Source organism: Pungitius pungitius, chromosome 21 (genome assembly GCF_949316345.1).
Source record: "Pungitius pungitius chromosome 21, fPunPun2.1, whole genome shotgun sequence".
In the NCBI taxonomy this organism is placed as follows: domain Eukaryota; kingdom Metazoa; phylum Chordata; class Actinopteri; order Perciformes; family Gasterosteidae; genus Pungitius; species Pungitius pungitius.
In genome coordinates this window covers 14073398-14099416 of record NC_084920.1, presented here as the reverse complement: position 1 = coordinate 14099416, position 26019 = coordinate 14073398, and the positions used below count along the sequence as shown (strand labels likewise).

Genomic DNA, 26019 nt, shown 5'->3' with positions numbered 1-26019 from the left:
ATTTATCCACTGTTAACTAACATTTTCAACTGTCCACTAGGAACGGGCCTGTTTTCCCAACTGTTTAGCTGTTAGCTACTTAATGCTATTTAAACCGTTCAGTGAACACGCATATTTAGCGGGCGCTAGGACCCAGCGGCTCCCTCCTCCATGCAGCAGCACTCTGCCGCTGAGAGACGAGGACCAGAAATCTGCAGCTCACAGAGTGAAGAGATCAAAATGATGCTGCCTGTAAAAAGGGATTAAACGTAAGCAATCTGTCGTCAGCCACGGTAAATCCGAGGCTCATTACGCTTGTGTTTTTTCTGTGAAAATACTCATTTCGTTTAATGACTAACGCGAATATTTATGATCGTTAGGTTTGCACCGTAGCAACCGCAAGCCAGCTAATGACAGATGCATCGTGCTCACTTTCTCCGTTGCATTTGGACGGGAATTGCAGCAGATGCAAGCAGGCCTTTAATGCGATCTGTTGTTTTTGTTTCTGCCCATCTGCCGATCTAGTCTGGGCACCACCTCGCGCGGATCGGCTGCTGCTGCTGGATAATACCGATTTGGCACCGGGGCGTCGAGAAAGGAGACATGCCGCCGCTGAGCATCCGTCGCGACGCTTGACTCACCATGATGAAGACCGACTCCACGTCCAAGAGCACCGGCTCTGGCTCCACGCTCAGGAGCCCATCCCCGCACAGGAACGCGTACGAGGCGGGGATGCAGGCCCTGAAGCCCGTCAAAGACAATGCCGCCAACGGGGACCTGCAGGACGGCCCCCGAGGCCGCAGGTACGGCTCCAACGTGCACCGTATAAAAAACATGTTCCAGCAGATGCAGACCACGTTACCCGACGCCGAGGGAGAGGAATGCGCCAGGGATGCCGACAAATCGGTGCGCCTTTCCCTCCCCAGAGCCGGGAGCCTGAACGAGAACGTGGACCACAGCGCGTTGCTGAAGCTCGGATCCACCGTGTCCGAGCGGGTGAGCAAATTCGACGTCACCAAACCGGAGAACGGGCACCCGCGGGCCTCGTCGCCCAGCTACTCCAAGCTGCAGGAGACCCGCCGCATCTTCGAGCAGCAGCAGGAGAGGCAGCAGCAGCAGGAGAGGCAGCAGCAGCAGCAGGAGAAGCAGCAGCTGCAGGAGAGGCAGCAGCTGCAGGAGAAGCTGGCCACCACCAGGGTCCTGCTGAAGACCGACAAGGCCTCAGGCTTCCAGGATGGCAGGCTGGACGTCATGGCTCGCTTCAACGGCAGCACGGAGTCCCTGGACAGCCTGGACACCAGCGAGGCCGTGTCCCCGACGGTCAGCCAGCTCAGTGCTGTGTTTGAGCGGGCGGCGGAGCTCCGGAACAACCTCCACCGCCTCTCCTCCACCCCGCCGCTCCCCTCCAGGGGGGTCAGCGCCAAGGTGGGCGTGTTGAACTCCAAAATAATCACAAAGAGGGTTTGTGCCTTCGCAGCGGGCAGCCAGGAGCAAGATGTAGGCAATCAGATGGGCCGCGAGGGGCCTCCGAGGGGCCCCCGGGGGAGGATGGCTACTCCTTCCGAAAGCTTCAATGGGGGTCAAAGCCCCCCGGATGCCGAACTTTACGGCACTTCAGGAGAGCCGAACGAGCACCGAGAAAAGACAGTTTCAGATGCAGGCGTTGAGGTCAAACCTGAGGACTACCACGAGGACCACAGCGCGACTCTGCAAGGCGACGTCCGCCTCTCCGTGGAGAACGGGGACGCCGCTGCCCATGAGCCGAGCTCTCCAAAGGGCGGGGGCGGGAACGCCAGGCACGCCGGGGACGAGGCGGACGGCCCCCCTCCGGCGGGAGACGGGTCGGGGCGCGACCCGGTGGACATCAGCACCTACAGCGCGGTGGGGGAGGACTTTGGGGGAAGCCAGGTGGAGGAGGAGGAGGAAGAGGAGGAGGTTGACGACCGCTACGATCCCGAGTCCAGCTGCGCGGAGATCACGGGGCTGCCGGCGGAGGAGGACCCGCCCCCCTCCAGGAAGATCCGCTTCAGCACGGAGCCCATCAAGGTGAGCGAGCCCGCGGTCCGACACCAGACCCAGGGGCCTTGTCCACGTGGGCAGAGGTGCTGATTCGTGGTCGTGGGTGTCATGATCACATGATCACGTGCGTTGAGACGAGGGCGGCCCCTTTTGACCTCAAAGCTCGTCCACCCCGCCGGCACAGACTCAAGCCAGCGCCACGGTCAGCTGTTTTAATGAACTCACTCACCTTCCGCAGGGGTGTCAGACCGATGCTGACATTTAAATTCTCAACACGGGGGGGGGGGGGGGGGGGGGGGGCTTTGCACACAACGTCTGCTGCTGTCACAGCAGCAGTTGCTAATGGGCGGTCCTGCATTCCTACTGTGCAGATGACGCGAGGCCCCAAAAGATCTGTGATGTAGATACGCATCTGAAACGCAGTCGGGTGGGGGGGGGCGCGAGAGCTGCTTCTGTAAATAATTGCTCGGAGAGGAGGAACAAAGGGGCCTGGGAAAATTAGTCGGCTCTTTTGGAGAAGTGGACCCCTCTGCCGGGCCCAATGAAAGGTTGACTGGCTCTGGCTCTCTGTGGAGGAGGGAGCTTGGTGAGGAGTGTTTTTGTGTGTGTGTGTGTGAGTGTGAGAGAGAGAGAGAGAGAGAGAGAGAGGGAGGACGTGTGAAAAGAGACACTCTTGAATCAGCGAGATGAAAGAGGAGGAGGAGGAGGCGGCGGAGGAGGAGGTGGAGTTGATTTAAAGTGTCTCTCTGTGTCTGGGGAGGGTTGTGTAATGATCTGGAGGGGAGCATCGGATATCCTCTCGCTGCTGCTGCTGCTGCTGCTGCTGCTGCTGCTGCCTCGAGGTCTGAGGCGCCGCAAAAAAAAGCCACAGCGGCCCGCCGCGCGCCACGCGGCACGCACCCCCTCACGCGGAAAGCCATTTCAGTGACGAAGGGGCTCCCGTGGCACATCGCGAGCGCTCAAGTCGAAAGTTGCTCTCGCTCTCTTCCGCAGGCAGTGCAGACGTCTCTTTTACACAAACCGTATGGCAACAATTTTGACTTGGCGGTTGGTGCATGACGGAAGACAGTACAATAATGACAGCGTAGTGCAGCAATAAGATAAAAATAAGATAAAAGTATAATAAAATATATGCTATGGGTACAGCTATGGGTTAGGTTGAGAAATAAAGATAAAATAAAAAATAAAGATCAAGTGCACCAGCTAAACAGAAATAGATAGATGAAGCTTAACATGGCTTAGCTTAGCCCAATGACTACATGACTAATGACTACATTAGGCTCTAATATCCACCTGGTTGAAAGGAAAACGTCATAATATAGTTTGGCATAACAATACTGTAAAGTAGAGTGAAAAAGACAAAAGCAGAATTCTATCTGCACAGGGTCAAAGAGGGGTAGCAGGAGGAAGCATGATATAAATATATATATATAGTGTCGTAAAGAAGTCACAACTCATGCGCAAATGTGATGAAGAAAAGCAGAAAACTGGGATGAATGTGGCTTGTGACCCTGCAGTCGCCATCGAAGAGAAACCTCCTGCTGAGTCCTTTCACACTGTATCAGTGTTGCCTTTGTTATGCAGAATAATGCAGGGGTGGAGCTGGGGGGAGGGGGGGGGGGGTTCGAGGTCAATTTAGGAGGGGGCGTTATTATGCTGCTCAAATGTCATGCGACTGTATAACTGCCAGCTCTTGAGTCAAAGTGCCAGTTGGTTTCTCTTCTAAACAGGAAGTGCCCTTTTTTTTTTTTTTTTTTTTTTTGCACACATGTCCCCTCCTCTGACTCGGCTTCCAAGCCACAATCAGGTCTCGTTGTCGCAGCGATGGCGGCGGGACGTCTGGATGCACACGTCTCCTCCTTTGTCCCCCACTTCCCAAACCGCACGCTCCTGGCTTGCTCCTGTCCCTCGCTCTTTCTGCTCCTCCAGCGCTGGCAAAAAAAAAAAATAGCAGTCCTGCTCGGGTGGAGTTCACGCTGGCGGCTTTGTTTTTGCTCCTTTTCTCTCTCTCTCTCTCTCTCTCTGCCGCTTCTTTTCACCCTTTCGCTCTTTGTCACCAGTCTCCTACTGTTAGTAAAAATAGCAGCATTGTTAACGCCACAGACTTGCCTCGCTTTGGGGGCCTGCGCGTCCTTGTTCCAACACGGGAAGCTGCCTCTCGCGCCTTTATTTATTCGGCTTTGCTTGTATGTTTTTTTTTTTTTTTTTTTTAGCTTCAAACGGCGTCAGTACCAGCAGTTCATGATGGAGGCTCCTGTGATCTTTCAATTATTTATTCCATTGTTGGAGAAAAGCTTTAAAAGAAGAAGAAGAAAAAAAAGCGTAAAATAAGATAATCTCCGCTGGATTTGCGCGGTGTCGCCTTCAAACCAGAATAATCTGATTTATTTGGAGTGCACCAGAATCACCCGGCTCAGTCGTCACCTAGCCTACACCTAAAAGAAAATCTACCCCCCCCCCCCCCCACACACACACACATACACACAATTTCTTGTGAATTTCTGCTGTCTATGCAAGACCTCCCATCCTACAACAGGACCACCTATGGCTTTGTTTTTGCGCTGTATCGTTGACACAAAGAAACTGTTCTCCTGTTATAATGAACCAAGGGGGTTTTGGATCTGACGGACATTCTTCAGTTTGCTGCCGCTGATCCCAAAATAAGAGAGCTCCCTGACCGCTGAGGTCAGACGGGGACGGGTGGCCCGATGAGTAACACGTCAACATGTGTCCAGTTACGCGTCTATTATTCAGACTGCGGTATTTCATGAGGTGCGTTGCTCACAGGGCGGGGGGGCGAGAGACCAGACAGATTATCAGCAAGGTCGCGCTGCCCCACTTTGGGGTCGTGCTGCAGCAGCCTTCACAGGATGCGCCGCTTCGCCCCCCCCCGCCCCCGATTATCATGTTGCCTGAGTGCTGTTTGTTCTTTTGCAACCTTGTCGAGCTTAAAAAGAAAACAAGCAGTCTGTATGCATCCTCCTTACGTCTTTCCGGCTTTCTGGTTAACATAATAATATGTTATTATTATTATTATTGTCCAACAAGTGAAAAGCCCGAAGACAAGACTGCACCACCCCTTTTTCACTTAAGCCGATTTTCTCTGTTGAAGACGTTAATCTTTTGCAATGACGTTGCAAATATGTGGTTTTTATAATAATAATAAAAATACTAAGTGAGTTCCCGTAACACCTGGAGACTGCTGCGGTTTGCAGCAAACATTACACTTAAGCTGCAGTAAATATTTGTTCTGCGCTCAAAAGAAACTACAGGGTCTGTTTTCAGCACAATGAAGGAACATGTCACCTGGTGCTTTTAGACAATGATGTAGGTCTATGACACAGAGACTCTACACCCCAAAGCTTTGCTTCTTTGTTCATTTTTCCACGGCGTTTGTCGAGAAGAGGAAAAATACAGGACCTCCTCCCCCTTATCCTTTGAATTGACAGAATAACATATATATATATATATATATATGTACACAAAAAAAGCTTTATCAGGGAGCACTCAAATACAACCAATTGTATGTTTGTACACATAATATTCATGAATCATAATACTGATAAAAGTAATATTGATGATGTATGTGTACAGTAGCCGCACCCTTAATGGCGCTCAGTCCCCCGCCGCTGACCTTATTCTCATGCTTTCTCCGCGGGGTCAGCGAGCGCTAAGCCCAAACATGACAGCTGACCGACGGCTGGCCTGCCAAAAACATACAGGCTCTGGTGCCACGCAACCGTTTCCATGACAAAACCGTGTATCCATTTCTATTGGCCGCAGGAGCGTCGTCCACGGCGATGGCAGCTCAGGACCACATCCTTATTTCCTGTCTCCGTGTCGCATATCTGGGATCTGGATTAACCCCCAATTTAAGAAGGATTTAGAAAGCAATTACCTGACACTTCTGCTCTTGTTTAACCTTCTAACCTTTCGGGCAGTCGGGAGAGCAAATCATAACGGTGTAATTGAATAGTTAAGGAGAAAAGTGGGGTCTGCATATGTTTAACTTTGACAGCTTCATGGAGCATTCTGACCGCGAGACAAAAGTAAAACAATAAACTGCATCGACGAAGCAGCAGATCTGAAAAATATGCACGGCGCGTCGTGTGTTGGGATAGAGGGTAGAAGTACCCGGAGCGCTGTGAGTAATACCAGCGGTGGAAAGTCGGCGGGGAGACGGGAGCGAGCGCGCGCTATTTCAGCCCCCGAAAAAAAACCATCGGCAACGCCTCCGCACATCCCATTGGCTGCATCCAAAATTAGATCTGTTTTTGGAGAGGGAAAGAAGTTGACATGCTGCTGTGGGCAGCGGGGGAGTTTGGGGTGGTGGGGTGGTGCACTGACTCCCACAGTGGAACCACCGCAGTGTTACTTACCCGATCGCATAGCCAGGAGGGCTGTGGAGGAGTAACCACGCGGCAGGAGAGCCTCCAGCAGAGCAGCTCCATCCTTTACTCTCTCCACGTCTCCAACGGGTTATTTTTAAGGCCCCGAGTGGTTGCTCTGCACAGACACAAACACGCGCTGGTGGAGCGGCCTCTGGCCCGCGGAGCTTTTGTAGGACATCCCAAATGGAGGGAGGGAGGGTGGAAGGGAGTTTCCTGGCCATCTGTTGGCTTCTCTGACCTACTATCTGCCACAACTGGAACGCCGTCCTCCTCCTCCAGCACCCTGCCTTTTAATCCCGGTGCAAAAGATGGCTACCTCATCCACGACTACTCGGGTCGGATGGCGCGGCGCTTTCCCCCCCCCCGTAGTCTTTCTTTGCCCTGCGTGGGCTCATGGCACAGGCGGAGCACAGAGGGGTGAGAGAGTTCATTCGGTATCAGAGAGGGGCGGGTCGTAGCCTCGCCTGTCACGAACTTGCCCAGGGCCTCAGGTCACGACACACATCCGATGATGGCTGTGTGTGTGTGTGTGTCTGTTTTTTTTCCCCCTGCAGCGCCACGTTAAACGCGGCCGGTCCTTTCGCGTTTGATCTTCCCGAGCGTCGTGGCCCCTGAAACGAGGGCACCGGGGGCCACCAGCTGGGGCCTCTTGACCCAAGGAGCGCAGCTGAGCCACGTGACGGTGTGACGATGGGCAAGGCGGCTTGGAGTGGACCGTTGTTGTTTTGTGTCCCGTTACTTGGGATGCAAACAGTGTATTTTGTGTGTCTGTAATCCACATTTTTGCTAATCCCTCTAAATACGAAGGTAACCTAAATCAAAAGCCGTTGGACTTCAGCGCTGCTCCCACGCTATCTATCATCTGCAGTTTGGTTAGCTTCCATCTGACTCACCTAATACACAGTATGAATTAAAATACTGTACTAGTACTGCTGGACCTAAATATATTTAGCATTTTAGAAAAATCGTTCCTTTTTTTCTATTTAGTTGTTTAGTAAAATGGGGGGAAAAAGATTTGGATTAAATGCTCGTAAACTGCTCGAGTTTATCAGATCAGCAGTGGATGAATGAAGGAATAAATAAATAGTAAATCCTTTTGTATCAAAATTGCTGCCGGTTAAAAGGTCGAAATACAACATTCAATGCGTATCCATGATGCATGCACACGACTCATATGGAGGTAGCTGAGCTAAAGGCTAGCAGCTAACGGCGCTTACGACGACGTCATTGCCCACAGAGCTACGGGTGTTTGTTTGAGGGGGAACCGGAGGGTGAGCGCTAAGATTCCTCAGCAGCGAGGCTCCTGCTCAGGACGCCATTACTCCTCTTTATTAGAGCTCTAAATGTTGTATATAGAACTTTGAAAGAAATAGTTCAACAACATATTTCATTTAAATCAATTCTATTGCATTCATTTAATGTCATAACATCTCTGCCTCCCATGATCAAACTCTGAAGCAGCGCATCATCTTCACCGCTGGTGTGAGCATCCGGTGGTGACATTTTAAACCCGCTACCCCTTTGGGGAAGGAGAAGCTTGTACGATATTCAATGAGGCGTGAAAAAAAAAAACGCCACGATACTGAACACATCCCGGAGAGGAGATTGCTGCTTACATTCACTGTGGGGTTGCCACGGAGACCGGGCTCATGCAACGTGCAAGTGTTAGCTTCCAAGCTACGGGCTGCTACCTTGCGACACAGATGGACAAACTAAGCAGCAGAGAGAGAGAGAGAAGTGCGAGGAAGTAAACAAAGACAAAGAAAGAGTGTTAAAATGTTGCCACAGAGGGAGCTGACGACTGTGAGGAGAAGAGTTAAAGAGGATTTAACTAAATGTAAATGAAGGAATGTGTGAAAAGAGAAAGTCCAGCACTGAATTACTGCGGCTAGCGGAGCATGCAGCGTGGTGCATGCATAATCATCTTGGAAGACTCTTTCTGTGTGTGTGTGTGTGTGTGTGTGTGAGCAGCAGCTGCAGAAAGCCCCCCCATTAGCATTCTGGATGTGGTTAGGTTCACTGTCATGCTGGTGGACCAGAGTGAATGTGGAGAAACCGAGGCCTCCGTCTTCACGAGAGCAACGCCAGCGGTCGTTATTGATCGCGTTGCCGCTGTGGAAGGATTCAGCTGCGAGGACACGCTGCTTCTGTCTCAGATCAAGTGGTCGATGCTTTTATTGCATCATGTGTGCGTTCAGGTCGGCGGGCGGGTTTTTGATGAAAGCCGCGCATCCCGCTCGTCTATCTCGGCTTCCATCTCGACAACCTCTGAGCGTCTGGTGGTGTCTGATATCTAGAATAAAATTTAGCATTTATTTTGACATCAAAAACACTTCTGTGATATGAGTCCTTTAACTATAATGTAATGATGGACCGTAGAATTGTGTTCATCATATCGATCTTTTCATTTGTTTTCGCCAAAGAGAATAAATTTTACAGGCATTAAGATGAAATATGGATATAAAATATGAAAAGATATTCTGGCAGTTTGGTTTTCTTATAGATTTCGTTTTGATCACATAGAAGGAAGTCTACACCTGCTGAAGCACTGACACACAAGTGATTCAACATTAACCACAGTCCCCAGGGTACACAGGAAGTGGTTTGTTTTCGGTTTTCACTAGCAGACACTATATTTATAGAACATGCCAGAAGAACTATGTAGCGGCACCAAACTGTAATAAGCTGCAGTGACTCCAAAGAAAAGAGTAACCTAAAGTTTTCAAGTAGCCGTTAGGATAAATTTCTTATGTCTTAAGAAGGGCCTTATTTAAAGTATGCTACAGACAGGATACAGTTAGCTTAGCTCAAAGAATGGAAACGGGTGGAAACAGCTAGCGTGACTTTGTCTAAACCACAAAAAGCTGCTTTCATAAATACGCCTTTTTAGCCTGTTAGCCTTGTTACGTGTGAGGCTAGCTGTTTCCCTCCACCGCCAGTCTTTGTGCTAAGCTAAGCCTCTTCCGATAGCTCCACATTTGACGGACCAAAGCGTGGTATTACTTATTCTCATCTCATCTCATAAAATCAACTCCCACTGCCCTCCAACACGGAGGCGGAGAAGTGTTTGCGGTCCGGGTCTGATGGAACGTCTCTGCTTCCCGCCTGCAGGTGTTCGCCACCTACCCCAACGAGGACTACGACCGGCGCAATGAAGACGTGGACCCCATGGCGGCGTCTGCGGAGTACGAGCTGGAAAAGAGGGTGGAGCGGCTCGACCTGTTCCCCGTGGAGCTGGAGAAAGGTACGAGGGAAAGAAGTAAAGTCCATTCTTTATTACTTATGTAAAAAGTCCTTGAGTGCACACCGACTGCCTTCTGCCAACATCCCTGTTTCCCCCGGAGAGCCACCGCTCCCTCAACATCCCTCTAACCTTACAGTGCATTAATATATTCATAGACGACTATATTTAGAATGGCAAAGGGGGTTTAATACGTGACCACGTTTATGTGCTTCTGTGTGCCCGTCTACGTTCTAAGACAATATTAATCGCGAAGGACCTCAGGGTGTTATTACCAACTTTGCCTTTACATACAGAGGAGGTTAACTGAAATAATGTTGTCGTTGTCCCCAGGATGAAAAGAAGCCTTCACAAATATAAATAGACTGCAACAGCAAACACGTTGCTGCTGTCGGGGTTTTTTTTATTTCAAGTGCAAAGACAACCTCTCACATCGCCGGTTGTCCTTCGCGTAGCCCCCCCCCCCCCAGTTGCCCTCAGGGCTGATCTAAAATCCTGCTCGTACTTCGGACATCTTTTCGTGGAATTGCTCCGGAGTCTGTGGACGATGTGCCGCGTCACTTCCCTGGTAGAACCGCCTCTCCTCCACGGACTCTGTGCTGCTCGCTGACATCAAAATAAACCTGAGGCCTGCTGCATTCTGCAGTGTATGTTCTGAAATAGATTCTCCCGCAACAATACTCGCCCCTAAAACTGTAAACCGATGCCTAATTAGAACTTGGTATTCCTGTTTTAACCTAATCCTTACCTAACCAATAGTGAAAATGTAAATGGTTTATAATGGGAAATTACAATTGTGTTAAAAATGCACAAAATGCGTTTTTAGCTGTTTACAAATACTTAATTAATCCTGTTTATTGACTTAGATTTTCTTAGCTGTCAATTAGTTATTTATTCATGCTTTTTTTCTCACTGGATGAACTATTTCCGAGCAGCTTCTGCATCTGGTAAACACGAGATTGAAAGTGGTGCAAAAACCCACGTGACGGGGATGCCACGCCTGAACTGGGCAGCTGTCGAACGCGCCACGGTAACGGCTGTTGTTGTATTCGCCCCCCCCCCCCCCCCCCCCCTCCCCCGCTCTCCCTCAGATGGCGAGGGCCTGGGCATCAGCATCATCGGGATGGGCGCCGGCGCCGACATGGGCCTGGAGAAGCTGGGCATCTTCGTCAAGACGGTCACGGACGGAGGAGCGGCTCAGAGGGACGGCAGGTACGTTCAGCTGGTTCAGCAAAAAAAAAGCTCAGGAGGTTGCGTGGGCTTCGGTGTAAAAAAAAAAAAAGACGAGTGAAGTGCCGTTGCTGTGAATCCTGAACGTCTCTCTTTTAACGCCCCCCCCCCTCTCCCCCCTGCAGGATCCTGGTGAACGACCTGATCGTGGAGGTGGACGGGACCAGTTTGGTGGGAGTCACCCAGAACTTTGCCGCCTCCGTCCTCCGGAACACCGCGGGATCCGTCAAGTAAGAGTTTCTCCGAGTCGAGGAAAGAGACATCAGTGGCACGTAGAGCAGGTACAGCGGGCCACTACTTTAGCCACCTTCAAAATAAAGGCTGGGAAGGTTTCTTTTCCATAACGCTCTCTTTAAAGTCACAAAACTCTAATTTTACCGTTTTACCTCGGACTCGGGACTTAATGGGCGTCATTCTGAATCGCCGGGCGGGATATTTGCGCCTTTGGTGCAGCTCAGCCATTTATAATTCAGGGCGTGGTGGTCAGCGCTGTGGGGGGGGGGTTGAGAAGATTGTTGGCGCGGTGTGAAGATCAGAGACGGCCACAGCTCATACATTATGGATCTGCTGCAGGGACGGTGAAGGGCACCAGAGCTCAGACCTTTTCATTAACAAATAGATGAGGTGCAGGAAGCGCGTTTGCGAGCATTTAATTACCCCGTTAGAGATTGAAAGGCTGCAGCGGATGCTTAATAACCGTCTGCGGCTCCACCGGGATTCACTGTGTTTCTTTCTATTTTTTTTTTTCATTTTTTTTTTTCATTGTTTACACAGTGGCTTTAATTGGAAGAAGATTTGCGAGCCTCCATCAGGAAACGTGTAGCGGCCTAAAACAGACTGTACAGTGGGCCGAAGGAGAGGGAGGGGTTTGATTCTAATCGCACACACAGGCAACCCAGACTCACAGCGACAACAGTCCCCGATAGAAGATTATGAGAATATGACGCGTGCTTCTCGCCAGAAATGCCATCGAAATGCATAACAAATGCTGATGCTTTCTTATGATATTGTGTTTTTCACAGATAATAAATAACCCGACAGTCCGCCATTTTCTTTTTTTTTTTAGCTGACGGAAACTTGATAGTCACGTGACCAAGTTGCAAAGCAATGTAAATGAATAGGCCAAAAAAAAACGTTATATTGTTACACTTTTTGGGGGGGGGGCAAATTGTAACAATACCACGTTTCCCCCTTGTGGACAAAAGGTAGATATTACACATTCTGCTGTGAGACTGGGTCGACACGGGCCGCTTCTGTGTGGCTCCACATCATTAGAGAGCCAGCATATTCCTTACTGCATACTTACTACTCCAGAGGTTGTATAGTACAGTATGTGACACCTCCTTCGTCCTTTGTGCTCCGGAGAAGACAAGGGAATGCGTGCATCATTTGGCCTGAGTTCAGTTCAGTTGGGTTGGGTTCAGTTGGGTTCAGTTTGGTTCGGTGCTAACTGAGCATTGTCACACAGGTTCGTGATCGGGCGAGAGAAGCCGGGCGAGCAGAGCGAGGTGGCCCAGCTCATCCAGCAGACCCTGGAGCAGGAGCGCTGGCAGAGGGAGATGATGGAGCAGCGCTACAACCAGTACATGGACGAGCAGGAGGTGAGGCGTCCCTAAAAAAGGATTTATTCAAACTTAACTTCAATTTAATTAAAATCCATCCGAAAAAAGAATATATTAGAATATAAAACCCATTAATTGTACTTCCTGGACACCTGTAGACGAAAAGAAAATGGATGCATTGATCAACATTAAGCAGTCATGAAGTGATCCACAAATACAGGATTTGCTGAAGCTGCCGGGGCCCAAAATACTTCCTTAAACATTGATGGTTGGACTCGTTGCGTGTCCCCCGGTTCCCCTTTAGGATTATGACATGTATTCCACCTTAAACAGAAGTCACCCTCCCTGGTGAGACTGTGTCGTTGGAAGCCACACAACAATAAGCCCAGCTCTGACTGGTGGGGGGGGGGGGATCAGCACGACGTTGCCCTCGGCCGGCCTCTGCTTTGTTAATCTCAGATATTCTCTTTTTTTTTTTTTGAGTCAACAGTATCAAAATACGCTCTGTGGTTTCATTAGGACGGCGGAGAGGAAGTTGCTTGTGTCGCGGGACGCCTGCGCCACCTGGTGGCCGTTTGGTGTCAGTACATCATTTGTAATAAAGCTGTTAACACGTAGGAGAAGCCGTAAATCTTGAAATGATTTTGGTTTGACACTCAATTGATCCATTCACACACGCGGACTCAACTGGAAATACATCAAGCCTTAACGGGTCGGGTTCACGCTAGTTGGGGAACCGGCTTTTTCAAAACGCAAAGGGTACAAACGGATTCCTTAACCCGGACGCCCCCCCCCCCCCCCCCCCCCCCCGCAGGGCGGCGAGTACGGAACAGACGAGGAAGAGGATGAGGACGAGGAGGTCAGTCCGCCGTATCCCAGCGCCATCGAGGTGTTCGACTTGGCGGAGAACGAGGACATGTCGCCCCTGGAGACGGACCCGGAGAAGCTGGCGCATAAATACAAAGAGGTGGGAAGTGGACTCCTTAATTGGAGCGTTTTGTTTCCGTGTAATCACAGCTCGTTTTTATTCCCTTTGTGGTATTTAAAACTGTCCTCTCCCTTTGCTATGAAGCTCCAAATAAAGCACGCGGTGACCCAGGCTGAGATACAACAGCTGAAGAGAAAGGTAGGTTGAACGTCGCAGTCCCGCATCCCACACCGCAAGACGAAGCCTCGACCGATCTTAAGGGTCAGAGATCGCATCCATTGAAAAAAAAAAAACGCCGCCCGTCTCTCCCCCCCCCCCCCAAAAAAGCTGCACCACGCGGAGCAGGACAAGCAGCGCTGGCGCATGGATAAGGCCCAGCTGGAGCAGACGCTGCAGGAGAACAAGGAGCGCATGGAGAAGCTGGAGGGCTACTGGATGGAGGCTCAGAGCCTGTGCCAGGCGGTGGACGAGCACCTGAAGGAGACGCAGTCCCAGTACCAGGCCCTGGAGCGCAAGTACAGCAAAGCCAAGCGCCTGATCAAGGAGTACCAGCAGAAGTGAGGCGGCGCTATGAAATACGAGAGGTTTTTTTTTTTTTTTGTGAGGGGGGGGGGAGAGATCACGTCACTGACACTCTGCCTCCGTTGAAACAGGGAGATCGAGTACCTGAAGAAGGAGACCCAGCGCTGTGCACAAGTCGGGGCCGAGGCCTCGCTCCTCAAAGAGGAGTCCGGGCAGCTTCAGGAGCAGGTAAGGCATGAGAGGGGGGTGCACGTGTGCCCTCCTGTGACCTTCATACAAACCGAAGGGAGAACAACGTCACTCAGCGTCTGTGTTTCATGCACTACAACAGGAACAAAAGCTAGTTCTATTCTTATTCTAGATCAGTGGTTCTCAACTGGTTCTGGCTCCGGGACCCACCATCACCCCTCAATGACGAGCCGCGACCCAAATTGAGGGGAACATTCTCAACATCTCAAATTTATTCAAAATCAAGTTCATACGCTGAATTTTATATTCAGGATGTATAATTTTCCTAAAAACCCAATGTCTCCCCCATATCAGAATGGTTTGACCCAACCTGGCACACGCTGCTGAAAACATGGACAAAAACGACAAAAAAGTCCCTTCAAAATAAAATCACAGAATGATTTTTTTAGTGATTTTTTTTAACAAATTCTAATTAATTAATTCTTTAAGGCCCGCGACCCATTAAAAACGGGTCCCACTAGTTGAGAATCCCTGTTCTAGATCAACTATAAGGAACTATGCTTTTTGTTTTTTTTATCTCCATGACTGAGTTTTCTTTTTAAAGGGATTATCGTTAGTTTGAGGTGGCGATCTGAATCACTCTGTCTCTTCGGCCCCTCCCATTCCACGGGCTGCATCTAGCGCTCTTTCACCTAGAGAAGGAAGGCAACAAAAAGGGCAGTTCTCGAAGACCACTTTTCGAAACGAACCAATGAATATTTATTCCACTGCAGTCAAAGATTCGGCGATAGCAAGGGAGCCGATCTGGTCCATGTCGCGTCCCGCCGGGACTCGCACACTGACATATGAATGAAATGTGCACGCTGTGAAGCCAGCCAAACATCTCTCTCTCTCTCTCTCTCTCTCTCTCTCTCTTCTCCAGGTGGCAGACCTGGAGTGCAGGGTGGAGGAGCTGAAATCTGAACCTTTATAAAAAAATAAAATAAAATGTCAAAAAAAAAAAGAAGCAACCTTAAAGGTCGGCGGCGCGTGCCAGGAGAAGACGGTGTTATTGTACTTGACCTGCAGGGTATTTCCTCGGTTCCCAGTCGCATATTGTAAATGTGTCCTCGGCCACCCCCCCCCCCCTTTTAACCATGTTTTTCTGTTACCATTTGCGGGATTGTGAAGAACAGTTTTAGCATCACAAATACAGACTCTGTTGAGCTCTAGATGTACTGTTCCTTTTCAGTATTTAATCCCTTGATTTGTGGTTGAGATGGAACCAGGCTTTTGCTTTTAATTGCCAAAAAAAAAAACTCTTTTTGCCTTGTTTTGTGACATTTTCTCTGTACAGATGTGATACCGTGCGGTTTAAGGATCAGTTTTTGGTTTGTAAAAATTTTTAAACTGTGGATAACATTTAACATAATATAAACTAATGAGATCGAGGGTCGTTGTATATTTGGAGTGATGTAAATTGGACGGAGATTGCACTGAAGACGTCGACGAGGTGCTCCAGATAAAAAAAAAAAAAACTGTAACCCAACCTTTGTCCTGTCACTTAACCCCCGAGAACCACCTGCTGCCTACCTTTCAGAAGTGTTTGTGTGATTTTTACACACTGTAAGTAAGACTCATCAGATTCACCCCCCGCTTCTTTCAACAACAACAACTAAAAAAAGTAGGACCACAGAAGCAAGCCACAGATGAACAATGGATCTCTCTCTCTCCCCCCCCTCCAAATGGATGTTGTCAAGGACTTGTGTACCTGGTATTAGTTAGGACTCCCGACATAACGGACGTGACAGGACTGCGATTGTCGAAAGGAGCCGTTACCAGCGAGCAGAGATGGCGATTTTGACAAAAACAAAAAAAAAAGCGCGTGTCTGGGAACCAGCAGCTGCACCCGACACGGCTGCGCTCAGCACACGGAACACACTGCCAGGTTTGTACCCGTTTCAATTCACGCACACTTTGAGAATTGAGTCTACTTGTGTCAACTTGTCATTGCCAGTATGTAGAGTTCAGGTAAGGCTGAAATATTTTAACTTTACTTAATATTTATAAACATAGGTCAAAAAAAAAAAAAAGGTGGAAATATGAGCTAATAAGAACAAAAACTGACAAAAGAAATGTTGAGAAGAGCGTTGGATCTGGATGACTGCAGAAATAAATTGAGATTAATGAATTGAGGAGGGAAAAAAACAGGCATGGTTATGGAGTATTTTCATAATATTAAGGCTTGTACAGTGCACATGCTTTGCATTGTATGTTTTGTGGAATAAATGGTCAACAGTGACGATGCAGTTGGTGTTTTTATTTCAAAGTTAACACAGAGACAATAATAATGTCTTTAATATACTGGCAAGCTGAGATTTGCAGTGATTTAATTGTATTTAAGTATTATTCTCAACAAAAAAAAAAAAAACCTGGTACTCGCGCATTCAGTGCTACAGGTGCATCTTCTGGTGGTGCCTGCGCAGGTGATAGTTGCGGGAGAAGCTCTTGCCGCACTGGGTGCACTTGAACATCTTCTGCCCCAGGTGGAGCATCTGGTGGGCTTTGAGGCTCTGCGGGCGGCTGAAGCTCTTGCAGCACTCGGTGCAGCGGTGCGGCCTCACGCCCGTGTGCTTCCTCTCGTGCCGCTTCAGGTCGCCCGACTGCCGGAAGCTGTCGCCGCAGTGCGTGCACAGGTACGGCTTCTCACCCGTGTGCGTCCTGAGGTGCACGTTGAGCTGCCCCGTGTAGGAGAAGCTCTTGGCGCAGTGCGGGCAGGCGTAGGGCTTCTCACCCGTGTGGACGCGCTGGTGCTGCTTGAGGCCGTAGTGGTTGGCGAAGCCCTTGCCGCAGTCGGTGCACAGGTAGAGCACCTTCACCTGCTGGAAGCACGAGTGCGACTTGAACGCTTTGGCGCTGCCGCAGCTCTTTCCGCAGTGGGGGCACGCGTACGCTTCGCCCGCCGCCTCTCCGTCCCGCTGCTCCTGCTCCTCCTCCTCCAACCCCTCCGCCTTTTGCTCCTCTCCCAGCGTTCCGGAGTTGCAGTGGGACAGGTACTCCACCGGGTGGTGCCTCTTGACGTGCTTGAGGAGGTAGCTCTTCATGGTGAAGGAGAACTGGCAGAAGGAGCAGGGGAAGAGCTCCGACGAGCAGTGGTACTTCATGCAGGTGTTGCTCTTCCGGTGCTGCTTCAGGTTGCCGGAGGTGGAGAAGACCTTGCGGCAGCGCTCGCAGCTGTAAGACGCGGCGTCCCCGTGCGCCGTCTGCCGGTGTCTTTTCAGGAAGCCGGACTTGCCGAAGGTCGCGCCGCACAGGCCGCACTTGAGCGGTTTCGGAGCGCAGGCGTGCGCCCCCAGGTCGTCCGGGTTCCCGTACGTCCGCTTGCAGCGGTTGCAGCTGAACCACCTGTACTTGGCCGGCGTCCCGTTGGCGGGGGCGGGCGCGTCCGCCTCGGCGGCGCTCCTCTCGGGGCCGGCGGGGGGCTTCTTGCAGGAGGCGGCCCTTCGTTTCGGGGCTATGAGCTCGGTTATGGCAGCGATTCTGGAGCCGGCCCCGAGGCGCCGGGGCCTCTGGCGTCTTGGGAAAACCGCCGCCAGCTCCTCCGACGCCTGCGGCGGCGGGCTGTAGTCCGGATCGCGGCGCCGGTCGTCCCCGCGGCTCTCCTCCGAGTGACGCTCCGCTATGTGCTGCTGGAGGGCGTCCACCGAGGAGAAGGTCAGCGAGCACTCGGCACAGCTGGAGGGCGCGGCGGTGGATCCCTCCGGAGCCTCGTCCACCTTCTCGCCCCTCTCGCTTTGCTTCTGGTGATGCAGCAGGTGCCGGGTCAGGTCGTGGTACTGGCCGAAGCACTTCTGGCACACGGTGCAGACGTACGGACGCGGCCGCTCGTGGGCCGCCGCCCCGTGCTCCCTCAGGGTCGCCTCGTTGGCGAAGCTCCTGCCGCAGTCCGAGCAACTGTGTGGAGACGCCCCGTCCTCCGCGGCGGGTGCGTTCTCCGCGTCGGTCGCGTCCGTAGCTTCTCGCACGTTCTCGCTTTGAGCCAAAACGTCGGCTTCCTCCGCTTCGGCTGGATCCGTGGGACCGAAAGGCTCCGGCCTCGGGGTCGAGCTCCCCTTGTCCTCCTCGGGAACGGCGTCTGCGGCCTTGGTCGCGGCGCGCTTCCTGTGAACCAGCTGGTGTCGGATCAGGCCGGACGCCTGGCTGAAGCTGCGCCTGCACTGCGGGCAGCAGTAGGGACGTCTGTTTGAGTGGACGCAGAGCTTGTGCCTCCTGAGGTGAGGCAGCTGCTTGAAGGTCTTGCCGCAGTCGCCACACGTCTTGGACTCGCCGGCGTCGACCGAAGAAAACACCACCAGGGAGGCCGCGGGGAGGGCCGAGTCGCCCTCGGAAGAGGGCTCTTCAGCTGCCTCGGCAGCCGCTGTGGCGTCGCCCTCTTCAGGCTGCGCGTGGAAGTTCTCCGTATGCCGCCGGAGGAAGGACTCCGTGGTGAAGGACAGCTGGCAGTGTGAGCAGAGGAAGATCTGAGACGTCGCGGTTGCGTTACTCTCTGAGATTTAAAAAGAAAGAAAAATCATGTATTATTGCACTGTAAAGGATTTTTTTGCAGTAGAAAGGGATTTTTGTAACTAGGGACACTTGGGTGGTAACGGCACCTGTTGCATTCAACTTCATGACCCACACCTGGCTCCAAGCTTCACTAAAGTGGCCCTGAAAAGCGGCGCTGGGCCACACAGTGAGCTCGTCTCCAGGGCGGATGGCGCGACAGCAATGGAAGAGGATGCTGCCTTTGTACTGGACCGCCAGCAAGTTTGTCTCGTCTTTGTTACGAGCATAATTGATGTACCTGCATAAGAACAGAGGTAAATATTACAAAACACGGACGGACAGTTTTTCTTCCAAATGAATTGCGAGATAGAAAGAGAAACAGCGGAAAGAGATCTCAAAACACCTCATCCAGTTCGAGTGAGACTCTCTGGCTGCGTCGATGTACTCGTATTCATCTTTGTAAATCTGCAGAATATTTTCAAGAAAAAAAAATGAGCGCATTTAATGAGGGGTCGTCGACGTTGAGATTTATTAAGAGAGGCCAAACAAATCCAACCTCACCTCCCAGGAGAATTTGCTCGCCATGGCGCTTTCTCTCGCGGCCTCTTCCCCCTCGTACGGTCCAAAATGCATCCCCGGTGACACCGTGGGCCCATGGTTTATGACCCCAACGCCCGCGTTGGGGATGCTAGATCTGCCCACCATCAGGCCATAGGGGAGCGTGAGGAGGGCCCTCTGTGGGAGACCCGTGCTCGCTGGAAAGTCCAGAATGAAGGACGGGCCGTTAACGTTGGAGGGATCACTCTGGTCCTGGAAGAGAGTCAGGCACTCCTCGCAATCTGGAAGGGGCAAAAGATCACGGCCACTTAAGGTTTAGAAGGAAACTTCTCACGAGGATCAGGAATCAGGAAACATTACCAAAATATGTCAGACATGCAAGGAATTTGACTCGGCGGTTGGCAATGGACAACAAGACAGATAAGACAACATAGTAACATAACAAAACAAAGTGCACCAGCGAACACCAAGTGACAAGTGATGTGAGCAGAGGAGGAGGGAGTGTCTCTTTCTTACAAAAGCCCCCATCAGACTCTGGGTTATCGCCGTGTCCCACAGTGTCCAGTAATTTCTGGATTGGAGTTTCTTCCGGCTCCAAAACCGGCACCACTACAAGAAGCAGGAGAACAAGAACGAAAGGCAATAATTAAGCACACATATAAGAATAAAAAAAACAAGTGACGTCACCGGTTTAGTTGTCAACCAAGTCAAACGTGTAGGTACCCGGAGGCGTGTTGTGATCCGGGGTCAGGCACTCCTCGGTTATAACGACCTCCTCGGTGGTCTCCACCCACTCCACACCGGCGCTCTTGCCCGACATGAGTGCAAACTCTGAGAACTGTGACCCGGGAAGAGCGACGCTCACACGGATTCATGCTACACGCCAACAGCCGCGGGTAGCTTAGCAGGCTTACGTTAGCATGCTAGCCTAGCCTAGCATACGAAACATCAGACGGCGTCTGATTGAGCTGGCTAGATTTATAATTCACACAGATTGAGAGGAACACGTGTCCAGTTAGGATTAATTGGGAAGAGTGTTGTCAAATTATAGCGAATAACGGGATATTAGCATAGCTAATCAAGAGACAGTAGCTGCTATGTGGCTATCAGACTAGCATTGTTCATTGCAAATGCAACATTACACTTCAAACTCTACTTTTTTACCGGCCCAAATCTTATCGTCTATAATACTGATTTGCTAACTAATTGCCATTGAAAACAGGTTTTAGCTGTTTGTTATGGTAGCCCACTAACGTCAAACACCAGATACTAAACTATCCTAGAACGACGCAGTTCATCCGGAAGCAAATTAATTACACTTTCAGAATAAATGTCGGACATTTAGTACTTCCGTTCTTTTTTCAAATAAAGTAACAAGGATATGAGAAATTACTTCGTTGATTTGTAGCTTGTATAGCATGTGATTAAAGTGTTTACCCGAACTGCAAAGCATTGTAAACATTGACACCCTACTGCAATTAACTGGTTGGTAGCGACTATATAACACGTGTGGCTACCGCATTTTCCATGGGCGCCGCTGGTGTAGTGGTATCATGCAAGATTCCCATTCTTGCGACCCGGGTTCGATTCCCGGGCGGCGCACCACTTTTACCTCCTCTAACACTTTTACATATCATTCACAAAATCATGTATTAATATGTGCATCTTCACCTATTGTTGTGTTTGTTGGATATAAACAGACTTTTCCAGCACAAGCCGTATTTACTACATACTTTTGCTGGGTATTATTTTGGCGAGTTACATTATGTATTCACTTTATTATTATAACCTATTATACCCATATTAAATTTCAATTTATTATATTGTGGTACTATACCCCAGATTTCTTTATAATATATTATTACATTTAAGATATACTAGGCGTGCTGCTATTATTCCTTCCACTATTTTAACTTTTGTCTTTAATTCCTCTTGTATAGGCTCCACTGACTTCTTTTTCTTATTCTACATTTGACATCATTTTGGTGTATAACATATTATTGAAAACCGTGAAGCCTTCACAAACACTTAAGTGGTGTTTGGTAAAATAGTCACAAAAAAATATATTTTATTGTATGTTCTGGAATAGACTCTTGTGCTGCAATTCACATGATTCACCAGTTATATTCGCCGGTTATATTTAAAGACCACAAACCGGTGTAAAGCTGCATTTAGCATACAGCGTTTTTTATTTATGACGTAATTCAAGTCAACTATTTGTTCAATCACACTTTTCAGTTTGTGTGTTATTTTGACGCATTCATGTTGCAAATGAATAGATGTGCCCTTATTTAGCTCAGTTGTGGAGTCATCTTCTCGCTGAAGTGTGCACCGCTGTGATGTTACCAAAGGGAAGTAGCTTAATTATTCTAGAATGCTCTTGTTGAATCCACCACAATCAAGTGTCAGGCAATAGATCGGCGTTCTACCATGAAATATATGTAATACCTTTGCCATTATTAATATTGTCTCGACACTCAGACTTTTTACTGCTACAAACGTGTCTTCTTCCAGGTCTGTTAGATGAGCAGATTGCTGAAGACTATAAAGGTCAAAGGTCAAAGGTCAGCAGCTTTAGGAAGGACGCGGATCATTGCTCACATCACAATCTGAACGAAAAAGGCAATTCATCTTTTATTAGCTTTGGAGTTACATAGATAGTTTGTTTGAACGTATTACTATTAATATCACATTATTGTTGCTTTTTATCCAAGAGATCCGTTACATCCGTTACATTTATCCAGATTAGTAAAAGAATAATCTATGTGTTTCAATGCTTTAAAACCTGAAAGCCAACTTTTGTACGCGTGTGCGTATAAGTCAGCTTAGCTTTATCCTTCACACCAGTGTGTGTGGACTCTGAGCACAAGGCAGGACTTTGAGGATGTCAGTCATGTTCAGTCCCTGTGGATTGGATGACAGCAGCTGTGATCGGGGGCCTCGTCAAACTTTAAGACACGCGAGACAACAGTGGCTTTAGTGTGTCAAGAGAAGGTGGAGTGTTTACATATGTAAACCTTATTTACCAAACAGCACGCCATGTACGACTGGGACATCTCTTTTCGCTCCCCTCCGGAAGGAGATCGAGGCTGTTTGGCTGTTTGCCTTCTTCCCCTCATTACCTGGAGCTATAAGCAATTAACATAAATATCCTCACTGTATTTAATTCCTCTTCTAATAACCCTAAATGTTGATTTTCCTAGCATTCGATAGATCATATCCAATGATTTGATGAGTCAGCAGAACTCCATCTCCACTCTTGACTTGGTGGTGTTTTTTTCTCATAGGAAGCGTGTTGTGTTCCATTAAACCTCCACTAGGGGGCCATGTTGTATCATTTGATGGAGGCCAGAACGGGATTAAAATCTCCAATAGTTTGCAGGATGCTTATTAACAATTTGCCCATTGGTAAATTGCATTTACTGTTTAGCAGTTTTGACATTGGTATTTTTTTGATCATTTATACAGTAGCATTCAAAAGTTTAGACGCACTTTCTCATTGAATTGAATGAGAAAACTTTTCTCCCTCAGCAATTGCTCTCTTTTTCGGGGATAAACAAAAACGCTCCTAAAGATTCCAACGGTTCCAATAATCAGCGCCGGCCACTTCACATCTGCTGCTGTCACCCCCAGTGTTTCCGTTTTATTCTCATTTACCAATTTGCCCCCCAGTTAATGTATCAAATGAAAGATCAAATCAGGCCTTTGTGGATTGTGTTTTTTCTCAACGCGTCTGCAGCCCTTCAAACACAATGAGTGATATCATCAGAGTCAGAGAGACCTCCCCCCCACCACCACCACCACCACCACCACCTGCCCCGCACACCCCCTGCTGCCTTGGGGGCATCATTAGGGGCGAGGAGGTTGAAGATCAGGGAGAAGGTCCTCTGCTCTGACAGCAGCAGCACAGCAGCTGGGCAGCGGGAGTAACAAAGGCCCGTGAGGAGAAGTGACCCGGCTGAGACGTCACACCTCTGAGAAGCTCTTCCCTCAGGAGCGCTTCATTTCGTCTGCAGGATAAAGCTAACCTAGGATAATGGTGCCCCCCCCCCCACCTTTTTTTGTCCTCATTCCTTGTTAAAGTGACGTAGGCAGACATTGCAATCTCCTCCTGCCACCCCGAGCTCGGCTTAGCTTCATCATGCAGCACAGCCCCCACCCCCCCCCCATTGTTTCATCAGGTATGGGATCTCTTGTCCAGGACCGGCAGAGCTGCGGGGGACCGGGGGGAGGGGGAGAGGGGGGCATAATGAGCGTGAAATCAAAGCAAAGTTAGAAAAGAGAGAGTCTTCATGGAGGAATGCTCTCAGACCTTCTGCTCCCCCCCGAGCAGGCCTGAGGCTTGGCCCGGTAGAGAGGAGGGTCCAGGTTTATTTATGCATGGGGAGCGGCTTGAAAGGAACAGCGCTTACACCCCCCTCCCCGCCCCCCCCCCCCGCCCCCCCCCCGCACCCCGCACCCCTCGCCGTGAAAGAGGGTTTGACGGGTTGGAGGTGTCAAAAGACGACTCAGTTGCGACCCCGGCTGACCTTTTGCTTCACATCGATCTCCATCTCCAAGGGTGCGTTTTTATTTTTTTTGTATCTTTAGTCATGCTGTGTCAGTCGGTTTGGACTCTGGAGCTGGATTTAAAACGCTCTTTCCAGACCGGGTCGGTCAATGGTAGAGAACGTGTTTAAACCAAATCCTGACCCGCATCATAATTTGTCCTTTGGGATAGATTTGCATCTCGCTCAGACGGGGTGGACCCACTCGCCCTGGACCTGTGCAGATACCACGCCGTTACCCGGGCCGGGTCGGACGCAGGAGCTCGGAGGAATATGCAAATCGTTCTGGCTTGGGAACTGACTCATGTTGACTAAATCTGAGCCACGTCGCGCTCTCCCCCCCCCCCCCCCCCCGTTAGCGTGCAGTAACCAGATCCATATGCCTTTTCTGACCTCATTTGCAGATAGAGATCACGAGCGAAAGGGGATACGGCCACAGCGAGGGGGGGGGGGGGGACAATTAACCGTAACACCATTACCGAGATACGGGGGCTGATTAGGGCTCCGCGGCAGGCCGCGCCAAACAGATAAGAGGGGGGTCGTGATTGCTCTGATTGGACCACGCGGCGTTCAAGGCCCCCCGACCCCCCTCCCCCCGATTGATTTGATCCAAAGAGAGCGGAGCGAGACCCCTGTGACCGCACATCATGAAGATGTTCAAAGAGGCTACTGCTGGCTGCTCGTGCACAGGACTTATCCCCCCCCCCACCCCCCCTCACATATGGCTCAGCCCCGGTGTGAGCCGTGGAGGGGACACCCGGATTAGCCGAGGCCGATGCTAACTTGCACGCCAGGAGCCTCTTTTACCTTCTCCATCACCCTGGATTTGGGTTTTTGCGTTCATCAAATCCACTTGAGACTTTTTCTTCAATTTCATGAGTTGAAATTTTCTTTTTCACTTTTTCGAGCACTACCTGCGCAGCCTCGCCATCATTTTTTTGTAAATTGGTTGAAATTGCGCGTGCAGGGACTTTATGTCCCGGCGACTAAACGCCCCGTGAAACCAGTGAAAGCCCATTTTTTTTCGACTGCTCTTTTAACGGCGCGTCAGTGTTTGGGCGCGTTTTCAGTCGCGTCACTATTAAACCGGAGAGACGGGTGTCGGGGGGGGGATCGACCCAGTCCACCTCAATGGGGCCCAGTCACCGTCGCCCAGTCATCAATGGGCTCCAGACACAGCGTTAAGTGTCATAATTTCACTGTTTTCTCAGACGCAAATACGGAGACGTTGAGAGTCAAAGGTCAGCTGCATAAAACTTCCCTATTTAGAGGTCAGTCGGTGCGTATCGGGGGAGCAGGGGGGGGGGGGGGGCACCTTGGAACAAGAGGGCGATTCACAGGGGGGGGGGGGGGGGGCGGCGAACAGTTACGGGCAAAACACGGCATGTGACTCCACTTCCTGCCCACAAAACCCAAGATGAATTATAACCTTGGACGACAACGCTTTTTTTTTTTTCCCTCACAGTTCGAGCGCTTCAGTACAGATGTTTTCCCTCCTCTGGATCCTGATCCCCGGGCAGAGCCCTCGCTGTTTGGGGGGGTCGCCTGATAAGAAGGGGGCCCCGCGTTGCATGCGGCACCGTGTGCGTGGCCACACAGGCGAAAAAAATCCCTTTTTTTTGTGGGTCCCGATGCATTTTGGGAAGGGAGGAGGGTGTTTGTTTGAAAAGTGAGGGGATTCGGTTTTCGTCCCTTGCATGATAATCCTGATGCATGTGGCCCACTTTACTCTCCTTCCCCTCTCTGGATGTTATCATTCCATTTATTACAAAAGTTGAATCGCCACAACTCGGACAACTTTCTTTAACCCGGTCACGTCATGTGCCACCTCCTCTATCAGCAGCTGTCTCCGTAGATGCAGACATTCTTTGCTGCAACACATTGCAAAAAAAAAATCACCGTCACTGGCTCTAATTTTCCGGGTTTATTTATTTTTTTGTTGAGGGAAACCAGGGCGACGCCCACTTCTAAATCAGCCTTCTCTCCCATAAGAAATGCACAAGGAACAACGCTGACCTACAGCAGGTTCCTTGTGCTCTTTCTCACCGTGTATTTAAATGCACCTTCATTTCTGGTTAGGTCTCTCCTCTCTTGGCATTCCGCGACTCATCAAATCCCACAGCCCCCCCCCCCTCGTCCTCCCCCCACTCTACAGCTGTTAAAACACAGCACATTATTCTCATAATTGCTTCAGTGCGTGGGCTGTTATTTTAATGTGCCAAGCACAGGATGAGTCAGGGAATCGGGGAACTGTTTTCTGACTACTGACATTCTTCAGTGCATTCTGGCCTTGTTTCATATCGCTGCCTTGTTATCAGGGGTTTACCAT

General features: G+C 50.1%; 2 protein-coding genes and 1 non-coding gene across 4 annotated transcripts; 2 read left to right on the top strand and 1 right to left on the bottom strand.

Moving 5' to 3' along the window:
* Positions 1-112: 112 nt before the first annotated feature.
* On the top strand, positions 113-16342 carry LOC119212820 (neurabin-2). Of its 2 annotated transcripts, none has more exons than XM_037463611.2 (11): positions 113-248; positions 505-2025; positions 9501-9633; positions 10722-10842; positions 10986-11090; positions 12329-12461; positions 13237-13389; positions 13495-13548; positions 13678-13907; positions 14004-14100; positions 14984-16342. In XM_037463611.2, exons 2-11 carry the CDS (start codon positions 622-624, stop codon positions 15032-15034), a joined length of 2481 nt encoding a protein of 826 aa, XP_037319508.2. In that variant the 5' UTR covers positions 113-248; positions 505-621; the 3' UTR covers positions 15035-16342. The 2 variants fall into 2 exon arrangements, with proteins under 2 accessions (XP_037319508.2, XP_037319509.2); XM_037463612.2 differs by having other exon boundaries at positions 148-272.
* A 95-nt stretch (positions 16343-16437) lies between these two features.
* On the bottom strand, positions 16438-20448 carry LOC119212818 (histone-lysine N-methyltransferase PRDM9-like). The gene is made up of 6 exons (XM_037463610.2): positions 19867-20448; positions 19660-19752; positions 19147-19424; positions 18989-19050; positions 18693-18883; positions 16438-18586 (listed from the first exon to the last, which is right to left on the bottom strand). Exons 1-6 carry the CDS (start codon positions 19961-19963, stop codon positions 16494-16496), a joined length of 2814 nt encoding a protein of 937 aa, XP_037319507.2. The 5' UTR covers positions 19964-20448; the 3' UTR covers positions 16438-16493.
* Positions 20449-20674: 226 nt separating this feature from the next.
* On the top strand, positions 20675-20745 carry trnag-ccc (transfer RNA glycine (anticodon CCC)). The gene has a single exon. It is a non-coding gene; the product is annotated as a tRNA-Gly (tRNA).
* The last annotated feature ends 5274 nt before the right edge of the window (positions 20746-26019 follow it).

Bases quoted from the DNA above. Each gene is read 5' to 3' on its own strand.
- LOC119212820 (XM_037463611.2), top strand. From the start codon at position 622: ATGATGAAGACCGACTCCACGTCCAAGAGCACCGGCTCTGGCTCCACG. The intron at 9,634-10,721 runs GTACGAGGGAAA...GCTCTCCCTCAG, and splicing joins CCCCGTGGAGCTGGAGAAAG to ATGGCGAGGGCCTGGGCATC. The intron at 14,101-14,983 runs GTAAGGCATGAG...TCTCTTCTCCAG, and splicing joins CCGGGCAGCTTCAGGAGCAG to GTGGCAGACCTGGAGTGCAG.
- LOC119212818 (XM_037463610.2), bottom strand. From the start codon at position 19,963: ATGTCGGGCAAGAGCGCCGGTGTGGAGTGGGTGGAGACCACCGAGGAG. The intron at 19,425-19,659 runs GTAAGAAAGAGA...TGCCCCTTCCAG, and splicing joins AGAGTCTGATGGGGGCTTTT to ATTGCGAGGAGTGCCTGACT. The intron at 18,587-18,692 runs GTGCCGTTACCA...TTTAAATCTCAG, and splicing joins CATGAAGTTGAATGCAACAG to AGAGTAACGCAACCGCGACG.